The sequence below is a fragment of the Serpula lacrymans genome (assembly GCF_000218685.1).
Source record: "Serpula lacrymans var. lacrymans S7.9 unplaced genomic scaffold SERLAscaffold_7, whole genome shotgun sequence".
NCBI classification, from domain to species: Eukaryota; Fungi; Basidiomycota; class Agaricomycetes; order Boletales; family Serpulaceae; genus Serpula; species Serpula lacrymans.
The window spans coordinates 1,074,013-1,086,166 of NW_006763296.1; the positions used below are offsets into that span (position 1 = coordinate 1,074,013).

Here is a 12,154-nt window from a genome sequence, read left to right on the forward strand (position 1 = left end):
GTCGCCGATCTCGAAGCAGACGTTTAAGCTTGGATTGCATGGCCAATCATACAGCGAAAACCTACTGAGGCCAAGCTCACGATATCCACCATGCCATCGACGAGAGTTTCGACTTCCATATCGACCTTTTTGTTCCATTCTTCTTCCACTGCATCTAAGTATTGGTCCGAGTTTTGGTCAACAAGGGATTGTGTCGCTGTGTTGCGCTGAAGCAGATGGGCTGTTGGTAGCGCAGAAGGGCGAGAAACGTCCGTTTGGGGAGGTTCAGCCATTGATTTGCACAACAAGAGGTTACGGTTGGTTTCTGCTCAAGAGTGGGGTGGTTATATTCGGGCTTGTCCGAGTCACTGGCAGCGGCCTTGTATCGAGTCCTCCATATGCAGACTATTAGGTCTGCAACACGCCTTCCATATTCCATCCTGCAATGGATAGCTCATTAAACCAAACATCCTGCTTTCCTGCATCGTTTCGAGGTGCTCTGTGTCCGTGACAATGCAGTTTCAGCTGGGTATGAATATTTTTGCGGTGGATAAAAGACGTAGGAGATATCGTTACGTACCATTGGAGACGAACACAAACAGTACTGTCAAACTTGCGAGGGTAGGAGAATCTTGGCTTAGGGTGGGGGACTGTCCGTGGTTGGCTTGCTCTACTACTAGACCTGCACGCTACATTTTGGTCTCAACCGCTCGCTCTGGTGATCGCTGACCGCGCTGTCCCAGATTCGGTTTTTCAAGTTGTCAGCTACGTATCTTCAGCCTGAGTCATCGATTGACCATTCGTACCTTTCCTTCGTATCATCATCTCGATGATCTGCGAATACTTGCGAATACTTGCCTTCAAAGTCTCATCCACAGTTCAGTAGATATGGTGTTCTACAAGCCTCGTTTTTCACTTCTCAAGAAACCACATGACGATGATACCACGTCCTCGCAAGGCAACCAGTTCTTTGTTACGCATAAACGATATTCGAAACCGACTGCTGCATCTACATCCAGAATCATATCTCGCTTTGTCTCCGGAGCCCTAGATTCCAGTCCCTCCCCTACGCAGAACACACGTCCGCTCTCTGGAAGCTCCATTACTGCCGGCTTCGTCACATTGAACGCTCATAATGTCACGCTACAAGAACAAGTTTATCTACTCCAAGAAAACAACCAGCACCTTACCGATCAACTCGAAGTACTTGTTGGTCGTCTCATGTACACCTCACGTGAGCTTCAAGCACAGAGGACCATCAACCATCACCAGGCTCGAGAGCTGAAAGGCGCAAGAGCAGAGTTCCAGAGGCTTAAGAGTGGAACGACCGAGCGAAATGCGCGCCATGATGCCGAGCGACGTGAATTTAATTCGGTGATGCTTGACATCGAGCTAGCGAGAATAATGCAACGCACTCAATATGTCTCCGTCGACGACTTTCAATCCCTTCAAGATTCTGACATTGGCTCTCATTCTACGAGAGACCATTCACCACAGCCATCCACTCCAGGAACTACACCAGAATTCCCGCCTTCCATTCATCCGCATGATGACTTGTATGCTGAACTGGGTAACATGGTCGTTGGCATGATACATTCCAACCGGAAGGATTATGGTTCTTGGAAGTCCAAGCTGAATGCTGTCGGACTCAGCTCTTACGAGTCATTTACCCAGGGCTCCAAGATTTCTGTGACGGATTCCATGGAGGACGTCAAAGCTGTCCAGATTCAGTGCTCCGTGCAACAGTGTGTCCCACCCGTCGAAAGGAATGACGAGGTTTGTTCCTTGTCATATTAGTAATTTGTGTGACTTCATGCTGAATATGTTACTCTTAGGATGAGCATGCACTATCGGATCATGAGGGATCATCTACCACTCCGGCAGACGTCACCCCTGCTAAACTCACTGTCGTTGAAAAGCAAACCAATTCAAATCACGGAGAAGATGTTTCGCTTGAATCACCCTCATTCAGCAGCAATTTCTTTGAATGTCTCATTAACGAGTGGCGCCCTGAGAATAATCTCCAGCTGGAGATCGGTCAGACAAGTCACAGCCCCAAGCCTGTTGGGATCTACGAGGTTCCGCGTACAGTACACTCTTCCTCACGCACTACATCGCTGGATATAGCAGCCAACGTCGCTCTGGTTGCTCAAGGCATGGACAACAGGTGGTCTGAAGCATCAGAAACAGCGTTCTCTCATGCTCTCGTGGTCCAATCGTTGACGACGTCTCCAATATATTCCATCAAATGCTCTTCTCCCACCACCACCGGCACCCTCTCGCTCACCAAAAGAGACGCGAACCATATTCGTGCCAAAAAGAGCTCTTCAAGTTTTGTTACGCCTTTAAGTATCAGAAAAACCAATATCCCCAACCCACATTCCGACGTCCCGCCACCTCCTTCTTTGATCAGGTTCGATTCAGGACAGTCACCTGATTCTGTTTTGGATAGTGCGGTCAAGAAAGAGAGAAGGTCTGCTCGTAGAATCTGGCGTTGAAGATATAATATATAATGTTTCTACCATGTTGTGCATTCGTGTATTTTTATTTGCATGAGCTACGCTACTATACCGAACATTGGAGTACATGTATAATGCCATAACTTGCATCTGACGCCTTGTCCGACTTGATGAAAATTGACGACGCGATGTTTATTTAACTTTCCTGCACTTTCAAGTCGCCCCCACCGCCGATCTCTGACCAGACGCTACTGGCTTCCGGATATCATATCAATATTCAGTCTCCCTTCCAAGTTGTTTTCTAGTCATCTCTCACACGCCAGCCGGGACGAAGACCGAGATCTAATATTGAAATCTTGATGGTGGCGAGTCTGCGACGTCGCATAGAACATAACCCCATCACTATGTAGAGACGCTGACCGAATCAACAAAACAGCGCCTTAATCATATGTATTCCGTATTCTGAGTCCGAGTCGGATTTGACGATTTGGCAGCTCAAGCACTGGTACCTGTGTTTGATACTGTACTTATTGACTGTAGCCCAGGTCGTCGTCGTTTGTTTCCATCGCAGATTTTCAGATGACCCTTCTGAGCCTTTCTGTAGTGGTTCAAGCTACTGTTTCATATCTCGTCATTGGTGCCGTTTGGAAGCTATATTTCCACCCGCTAGCAAATTTTCCAGGTCCAAAGCTTGCAGCTTTGACGCGACTTTATCAGGCTTATTATGACATTGTCAAGGACGGCTCTCTGGTTAACCATCTGTGGATCTTGCACAGAAAATACGGTAAGGCGAGCCTGCTTCACCTAGAATCACTTGATTGACAGGTTGCTCTGCTACTTCCCATCAAGGTCCTGTCGTAAGGATCGGGCCTAACGAGGTATGTGATGTATTTTACACTTGTTGTATCATGGGCTCAGTCTTCGAAGCTTCACTTTTGCCATCCCAAGGCGTATGAAGATATATACAGCGTCGGGTCCAAGTTCACGAAGGATCCTCACTTCTACAGGGCGTTCGACGTTAAGCTTGCTTCGTTTGGTATCACTGACCCTCAGCAAGCAAAGGCGCAGAGAGAGGCCCTTCGGCCCGCCTTCTCGCGTCGTCAAATTCTGAAGTTGGAAGGACTCATGCAGCAAAAGGTAAGGGAAATCCCCATCTCATCTCCTCAGTATGTTACTTACTACCACTTACTCCCTCTTCATTAGGTAGACACGCTGGTTGATCGATTACTGGCTCCTGAGCACCATGAAAAGCCTGTAAACATGAAGTTTGCGTTTCGCGCCACGACCATGGATCTCGTCACAGATTACTGTTTCGGCCAGTCTTTCGGCCCACTCCAATATCCAAACTTTTCTCATCCCCTGGTACTTAGCCTGGAAGAATTGACTCCTATCCTTTCCATCTTCAAGCACTTCTACATCTCTTCATACCTCGTCAAAATTCCTGACTGGATTGCATTAAGGCTTAATCCATCGTCTTCCGCATTCATTCACATGCGCAGAGACATGGAGGCAAAAATCAGCAAACTCCTCACTAACCCGCATATGCTCGAGAAAGTGGACGATCAGGAGACCATATATCATTTCCTGATGAACCCGGAGAAGGGCCCAGCAGTCAGTGACAAAGGTCTTTTTGAAGAAGCCGGGAACCTGCTTTTCGCAGGGACTGACACTGTGTCTAATACCTGTGTCGTCGGAACTTATTGGATCCTCAGGAACGTTGATATTCGCACAAAGTTGGTGGAGGAGCTGAGAGACGCATGGCCAGAAAAGGATTCAAAAGTTGGCTACGAAACACTTGAAAAGCTGCCTTACCTTGTGAGACACTTACAATCACAATTTCTTTTGAAGTTAGACAGGCTTACGCTTGAATTGCAGACGGCTGTGATAAAAGAATCACTCCGCCTTTCCATGGGCATACCTGTTGGTTTGCCAAGGATTGTGGGACCTCCTGGAACGACAGCGAGCATCATGGGTATGAGTGTGCCGGCAGGGGTAATATCCAACATATCGTTTATTTTAACCAAAGCTGACGCTTCTCTAGACAAGCGTTTCGATGGGAGCCACTTTCATGCATCTCAATGGCGACTTATTCGACAACCCTCACGAATTCAGGCCTGAGCGATGGCTGCAGGGAAACGGGCACGCGCTTGATAGCAGCTTGGTGTCGTTTTCGCGCGGGCCTCGTAGTTGTATCGGTGAGTCTGTTAGGTTAAGACATGTTAAGACATGTACTTATATAGATATATGGGACTTTCAGGTGTCAATCTTGCATGGTGTCAGCTATATCTTATCTTTGCTAACTTGTTCAGGAAGACCACTCTTGAGATATACGACACAAGGTACTTTGCTTGGTTTTCTTGGGGCCATCCTCTGATCTTTCATCGCTACTTGTTATGTTTAGCGACGAGGACATGAAGCCACGAAGTCATTTCGTACTCATGTGGCCTGGTAAACCACTGCGTGTTGTCGTAAAGGACACCACTGACTAGGACAATGTGGACGATATATTATCCTTGTTGGGAGATTTGTTGTAATAACATTTTGGGGATATTTATCACCATCCTTGCTATCCACTACTATTTCTGTTGACTAAAGTGTATTTTTTCTTCACGTCAATTATGCTTTTTGGCCCTTTTGTACAGATATCGATCGCGTCTAATACGACGCATCTCTAAAAGTGAACACTACATAACTTACGCTTTTGACAAACATTTGACATGTAGATATTCGTTTCGTTTAAGGTAAGCCAGTAGAATTTCACAAAATACAGAAGACATAATCAAGAGAAATGGATACATATACCAGTCGAAGTATAAATTACACCAGTAATAGGCCAGTAATAGGCCAGTCCTACAGGATATTCAGCATTCCTTCTCCCGGTTAATCCTGAAACGTTGTTCTTCATTGGAAAAAGCAGGACTATGCCTTAACTCAAAATAAAACGCACACAAATGTGCTGTCAATATAGGTAACGGTACTTTAGGTGCCTTTCCGGTGGACGAGTAACGGTGAGTGGACAGAGCTTGCATATACAGCAGACCGTTCAAGGCTTTCAAGAGTCGTTGGACTGAGAGAGAAGAGCTTCAGCTTGAATCGAGCGCGCTTTGATAGAGCATTTAAAAGGTGCCGGATGACTGTCCAACAAACGCATTAGCTTGCGAAGAAAGACGAAAGTTCAGAAAGGTGGCATGTACCAAATTGAACCACCCAAATATTCTATCTCAGGCGTGATCTCCACTCCATTTTCGACAGTTTTGCGAACGTCAAGTACTGCGAGTGACAGAGCACAGGTCATGAACACAGAAACTTCTGCAAGATGAAGGCCTTCATCAAAGGAGACGTAAGAAACACGAGGAGTATGTAAATGGACATAAATGCTCACCTGGACATATCCTGACAGGTGTAAGTCTGTGAGTTAGCTCTTGGGATAACAATCATGCGATTGATACGAACCGCCTTCCATATCCAAAACATGTATTTCTTGGGTCCGTCTCAGGCTCTCTCCCTTCTGAGGCTAGAAATCGTTCTGGGTTGAATTCCATTGGATTAACGTACGTCCGTTCATCATGGAGAATGTGCCTTTAACATGGGCGCATTAATCCCAGATAACACGAAAGGAGACAATGCAGTATACCATATGTTGACGATAACGTGTGCATCCTTTGGGATAAAGTATCCTCCACATACGTCATCCTTTGATGCTCGGCGAATAGCTGTACCGAAAACCCACTATTAGCACTTGTAGCAGATAGTGAGACCATCAAACGACCATACTTAACGGTGCAACTATATTCCATCGAAGAATCTCCTTAAACAGTGCTTCAACATACGGTAGAGACCCACGATCAGCATAGGTTGGCAATCTGTCTTTACCAATGACCACATCCAGCTCTGCTTGAGCCTTTTTTTGAACGTCAGGGTAGAGAGTCATGGCAAGAAAAAATGCATAATTTGCTGAAACAGTCTGGGGATGGAGTAAGCAAGACATTACGTCCAACGAGACAATGAATCTACCGTATCAGAACCACCTGATATACGCAAATCAGTTTTAGCAACTCCTGAAAGGTAGGTGTTTAGAGTTCAGTACCTAGGTACACGGATGCAGCTGCCCATTTGACATTGTCTTCCTCGGTCTCAGTCAAAGAACAGCCTTCGAACAGACGAGACGTAAATGAGTTTGGTGCTATTCCAGAAGCCTGGAATACAGGTCGTTAATAATACGAGCTGATGCTACGTCATGGCACTCACGATTTGAGTTTTGGCATAATTATGGGCTTGGTCTGCCGCATCTTGCAGGGTTTTTGCATAACGTTTTGCAGTTTTCTGGAAGCCTGCACCGGGAAACCATTCTGGGATATATTTCACTTCCATGGATAATCTCAGTATTTAGTAAAATAAATAAAGAGGAAGCCAGAAAACGTACATATCGGAATTATATCAACGAGATATGCACCGGGTGCGGCGGTTTCAGATAGCTGTTCGAGAGCTTTGTCTGCTAACTCTACGAGGGGGTCTATACCATCCTGGACCTCGTATCCATGCGATATACGAAGAATGATAGCCCCAGCAGTTCTGAAAAGAAGACGGAAATGATTTATATCGAGATTGCAAAAAAGCGCGATATACACGTACTTGCGGACATGGGCCTCGAGTCTAGTATCATCGCACAAAACCTTTTGTGCAAAACGAAGAGTTTCGTGTTCCACGATAGGTACGAATGCGCGGATACTAGTTCTGGCTCCAATTGCCTGATGGAAATATTTACGAATCTGACGAAACCGTTCGCCATATTTTGTCATGAGTAGAGCCTTGTTCCAACCGGAGAGCTCACCGGCCATGACCATAGGTGGCCTATCAGAGTACGAAACGCTTCTTTTGTCTAGCAGTTCCTCCGCAATTGCCGCAGAGTTCACAAGAATCAGGCAATGACCAAAAATATTCATCGACGATAGGTTCCCTATATGCACATCTAGTGCGAGAATTCGAATGCAGGGAAAACAAACTCACCATGTTTCTCGCTCAACTTCTCAAAAGCAAGCCAGGCCTTCTCAGATGGCATCTCGAATATATTACCCAGTATTGGAACTCCTTTGGGGCCTGGTGGGAGTGGTAGACGCGACTTTGCTTGGAAAAGGCGTTTGATCAGATAAACACCCAGTGCTGCAAGAGCAATATCTAGGTATCCCATAGTACAAGGCATTGTTGTAAATGCGATATAGTAAACGAAGGGTCGTCCAAGTGAAAGTTTAAGAGAATCTTGTCCTGTCTAGGAGATTTGTAACAGCCAAATGTTCTCCCTTCCATTATTTTAAGGCCATTGAGCGCTCAGCGTCAATGAAATTGATTCAAGGCACAGCATGAATGATGACGGCAGCAACACTGATAAGCATCAATGCAAGCGTGCACTGGCTAAGCGTCCATCCTATTCATCAGGAAACCTAAACCCAGAGAATACTCATAATTGCAATCCAGATCATCTCAGTTTGATATGCAGTTCTGCACGACAAGCATCGCACAGCCAATCCAAAAATCATCGTGAATGTCATATTAACAACTCCAGTTCTGCGCATGACAAGTAATATCATACGAGCCAGAAGGCATCGTTAATGTCAAATTAACCACGCCAACATCGGCTTGACACTCTAGTCTTGATTAACAGTTTATTCATAGAAACGTACCAAAATCTCATCTTCATCTTTCACCCAGATGTTTCCATCATCCACGCAGCGAAACATGGACCCGTCGACCCATCGTCTCCATGCAGCCCGATAGCTCTTTTCTAGATTTTTTGTCCATCGCTTCGCATCGAACAATGGCATAACATCACGGTTCAGGAACAAGTTCCGCCGCAAGTTAATCAATTCGCCACCTGTCTTCAGCTCCATATCTCCACGAGAGTCGTGGTGTACTTCGTAGCACAGGCTTTTTGCAAGTGAAATGGCCCGTTCTTCATACTCCTCCCTGCTACTCACCACCATGTGCTGACCAAATCCTGTTGCATTTGCAACACTTGCTGCTACTCGAGAACACATCTTATAGCGATGCTCAGACCAGGCGCAGGCAATGATGGGTGTTCCGGACCACAACACACTGTTATATCGATTCCATCAGGGTCAGCGAAAAGAAGAAAAAGGACTGTTTTAAGAAAACCCACTCAGCAGCTACAGTGTGTGCACTGCACTATATTACGCCTGCGTCAGGCGCTGTGTACAAAGAACATCGGAAACTTACCTCTACAGTGTCAAGAAAGAGATCAACAACGCGACAACGATAGATATGTTGTTCTTTGCGGGCAACGTCTGTAAAATGGATACGAGATGCAACCTCTTGGCCAGCCCACATTTGAGCTGTACGCAAGAGATGCGCTTCTCCTGCTGCAGGAAAACGCAGTAACCATAAAATGCTACGGGGAACTTGAGCGAGAATTCGCAGCCAGGTCGCAAAGATCACCTGCACAATGCCTTTTAGCGCCCTAATCACAGAAGTGGCCGGTATAACGTACTGGATCAATCTGTTTCCAAGCATAATTGTCAGTGATGGCTTGTACGTATGCTTATTTACTCGTGACCTTATACAACTGGACATCTTGTAAGTTTAGGCTGCAAGTAAGAAGATAGATATTCATTTACCTGATTGAAGTTGGCAAAAATAACCACGTCCCTATTAAGTGTGTGTGAAGATCCTGACGCACGAGAATTTTAACACTGCGCAACTATATACTCACAAAGGTAAATCCGGAAATAGCGACCGCCTCAGCTCTCCTCGTCGATGAGCCTCGTCAAGCCACAGTTTAGACTCAGGAACAACAAGGCGATCTTGCTCAGATATGTTCTCATCTTGCCGACAAGATTGCCTGTGATCGGTGACGAGATAGGTATGCTGTCAAAGAGTGCCGGATGAATCATCGCCCTTGCTATATGCACTAAGTAGCTTACCGGCATGTAGATGAAATTTTCGGTACTTGGAATGGACATCAAGGCATTGAAAACAGAATAAGATGTCAGACACAAAACTCACTATACCCAGTCCATAGAAGGTGATTCCGGATCAGCATCATCGCCAACTGGCACTCCTACGTCGTATGGTTTGTGACCACGGTCACTGCGCATAGCATGGACTCGTGATCTCATATTTGAACCAGGTGGGCACGACAGTGGATCACAGACCAAATAGTCGCACCAGCCTAGTGCCAACCAGTAAGTCACTGGACATTATATAATCCCAGAATGATAATCACCAGCAGAAAGTGTGCCTGCAAACCCCATTAATGATATCTGTATTGGACTAGGACGAGCAGCAAAAATGTCATTTCTCGCTCCCTTGGTATACCCACCCAGATTGACGACTATGGGAAATGAATATTCATTGCTCTGTAAACGACAGAAAGAGTTGGCACATACGAATGTGAATTTGGTCGCGTAATATCCTCTCGACTACATCGTCACAAGACATTTGTGACACGTCTAGAAAGTGTTGACTGTCATGCTCAATTTGATGTCGAAAACTTGATCCATCAGATGGAGTCAATGCATAGACGAACACGTTGAAGTCGTTGAGATCGTGGAGACCAAATACAGATTGCATGAGGTGAGCCAAAGGGTGATCACTAGAGTATAATTAGCGTTGCTCAGCTATAGAAGGAGCCGAGAATACATACTTGAAATCACTTGACATATAGCCAACATTTATTTTTCCTTTGAGCGGAGGATGGGGAGGAGGATGGAAACCCCTTGAAGGTTTCAATTTAGCCAGTGCGATGTGTGACATCCGGAGAGCATTTCTATGGGCTATTAGACGAATTACACGAGGAGTCAGCGGATAAGTAAACTGCGCATAGATTGAGTAAACTGGCAAACATCCCCAAAGTGTGCTCACCGTATGGAATGGAAGAACAGATGGAAGAGACGGTAGCTCAACAGAAAATGGCAACAAAGATGGTGGAGTCGAAGTTTCGTGTGATGATGACGTAAGAAGATGATTAGATTGAATGACATTGCCGTAGGCTTTGATATACCACGATCGTTGCATCCTTGTCTGCCACCACTCTAAAAACCTGATGAGGAATCCTCCTTCGTTCAAAAAAGTGGGCTTCCTGTCGTCATAGTCAGTATAGAATAGGCTAAGCCGACCTATCCATTCTCTTCGTTCTTCTGCCTCCAACTTCCGCCCGCATGCTTGCTCGACCAGGTTGACCCAATCATCCAGTGTTTTATTTGCTCGGACAAGACCGAAATTGCGAGTAGATGGAGCCGAAAGCTGCTGATCACAAATGTGGATGAGTTTCAACATCCATTGGCCTGGTGCATCATAAGATATCTGCTTGAGAGAAGAGTCTACGCTTGCAAGACGTTGCGGTTCACCTCTCCCAGTCCAATCGCATACCGCGTTCATGGAATAGACTAGCCCACATATTGCTTCAGGCAAGTAGTGGTTAGTGATAACAGCTCTATAATAATACGGGATCGCCTCCGCAGGGTGGCCCTGTCATGATAATCAGTCTCGTCTAGTGGTCTCATAGATATAGAACGTACCATGTCTTTTAAGGTATTCGCTATGTTGACGAGGGCCACATCAAGGTCAGGCTGGATCTGCAGGACTCGATCGTAAATTCTGTACTTGATTGATCAATACCAATAGGGTAGTGCTACTAGATGACCTACTGGATCGCTTGAGCTATATGGCCTGCATCTTTAAGGAGAGAGCCAAAGTTGGATAAAAGATGGGGATGAGCGGGATCTAGTTGCAAGCCTTTCTCGTAATACAATTTGGCAATATCGTGTCCAGTGGCGGATTGATGACCACCAACATTTACAACTGGTAAACTGGACACGAGCACGCCAACGTCGTTATATGTGGATGGTGAGGGATCCAGGGCTAGAGCCAGGTAATACAGCATCAGGATTAACGAGGTACTGGCACGGACAGGGATTTCCAGTCCAGGTAGTATATCTAATCCAGGTGCTCCTTCCTGCAAGCGCCTAGCCAACGTGAGAAGAAGAGCTGACGTCACGATATTCGTTTGTTGTTGGCTAGCTGCAACTGTTGCGTGGAATGAGAATGAGGATGGGTCAGACTGAATCAAAGAGTAGACGGCGGGTAGAAAGCCTGATGAGAATGGGAAGATGAATGTCGGAAGAAGAGAGATCTGGTCGGGAAGTAAGACAACAGTTGGCAGGCTGTACGTGCCACTGTCAATCAATGCTTTTGCCAGACGATCTCCAGAGGTATGAACGATCTGCAGGAGGTTAAACCCAGGATCTCCTAGGCGACATAGGATATTCGATTGTCCAACCTCATCGAATGTGAGAGTGATTTCAGGTGGTAGGCACGAATCGCGTGTTGATGCCATGGCTAGGGCGGCAACAGAGACGGCCAAAATCAAATCTCGAAATGTGAAATGCCTCTCATCAGGGCTGAAGTCTAAGGGTCGAAGGACCAGTTCTATCGCATGGACATATTGGTGTATGGTATCCGGGGTGGTTCCATTTACAAGTTGCGAGATGTTTGCAGTACACAAGAGAAGGTTGAGAAGACGGTGCAATTGGTGAAGAGTAATCGGTTTCACGAGTTGGCCATTAGATTGTACGAACGTTGAAAGAAGACTCTGGCAAATCTCGGAAGATTGTGGCGGCAGAGGCGAAGAGGTCAAAAGTCCATTGACTATGGCATCCTGAATGACATATTCAACTTCCAGGCTAATCCGTCTAAAAATAGTG

General features: G+C 46.0%; 4 protein-coding genes across 4 annotated transcripts; 2 read left to right on the plus strand and 2 right to left on the minus strand.

Moving 5' to 3' along the window:
• Positions 1 to 582: 582 nt before the first annotated feature.
• On the plus strand, positions 583 to 2,078 carry SERLADRAFT_468032 (uncharacterized protein; the record flags this gene model as incomplete). Its single annotated transcript, XM_007318503.1, has 3 exons — positions 583 to 600; positions 723 to 1,755; positions 1,815 to 2,078. Coding segments are annotated over 2 exons (1,152 nt in total), but the record flags the coding sequence as incomplete, so codon positions are not given.
• Positions 2,079 to 2,960: 882 nt separating this feature from the next.
• On the plus strand, positions 2,961 to 5,142 carry SERLADRAFT_468033 (uncharacterized protein; the record flags this gene model as incomplete). Its single annotated transcript, XM_007318504.1, has 8 exons — positions 2,961 to 3,222; positions 3,288 to 3,316; positions 3,366 to 3,575; positions 3,642 to 4,253; positions 4,314 to 4,430; positions 4,480 to 4,633; positions 4,696 to 4,777; positions 4,840 to 5,142. The coding sequence occupies 8 exons, from the start codon at positions 3,018 to 3,020 to the stop codon at positions 4,925 to 4,927; spliced, it is 1,497 nt and encodes a 498-aa protein (XP_007318566.1).
• A 44-nt stretch (positions 5,143 to 5,186) lies between these two features.
• On the minus strand, positions 5,187 to 7,767 carry SERLADRAFT_468039 (uncharacterized protein; the record flags this gene model as incomplete). Its single annotated transcript, XM_007318505.1, has 12 exons — positions 5,187 to 5,572; positions 5,633 to 5,762; positions 5,821 to 5,831; positions 5,892 to 6,017; positions 6,073 to 6,151; positions 6,213 to 6,402; positions 6,453 to 6,466; positions 6,526 to 6,634; positions 6,687 to 6,802; positions 6,862 to 7,010; positions 7,071 to 7,395; positions 7,446 to 7,767. The coding sequence occupies 12 exons, from the start codon at positions 7,636 to 7,638 to the stop codon at positions 5,491 to 5,493; spliced, it is 1,524 nt and encodes a 507-aa protein (XP_007318567.1).
• A 196-nt stretch (positions 7,768 to 7,963) lies between these two features.
• SERLADRAFT_356138 (glycosyltransferase family 41 protein) lies at positions 7,964 to 12,081 on the minus strand (the record flags this gene model as incomplete). The annotated part of the gene is made up of 14 exons (XM_007318506.1): positions 7,964 to 8,528; positions 8,593 to 8,618; positions 8,670 to 8,888; positions 8,941 to 8,949; positions 9,007 to 9,015; positions 9,068 to 9,098; positions 9,163 to 9,317; positions 9,374 to 9,398; positions 9,456 to 9,621; positions 9,839 to 10,044; positions 10,096 to 10,265; positions 10,314 to 10,919; positions 10,970 to 11,048; positions 11,099 to 12,081. The coding sequence occupies 14 exons, from the start codon at positions 11,785 to 11,787 to the stop codon at positions 8,099 to 8,101; spliced, it is 2,820 nt and encodes a 939-aa protein (XP_007318568.1).
• Between the last annotated feature and the right edge of the window lie 73 nt (positions 12,082 to 12,154).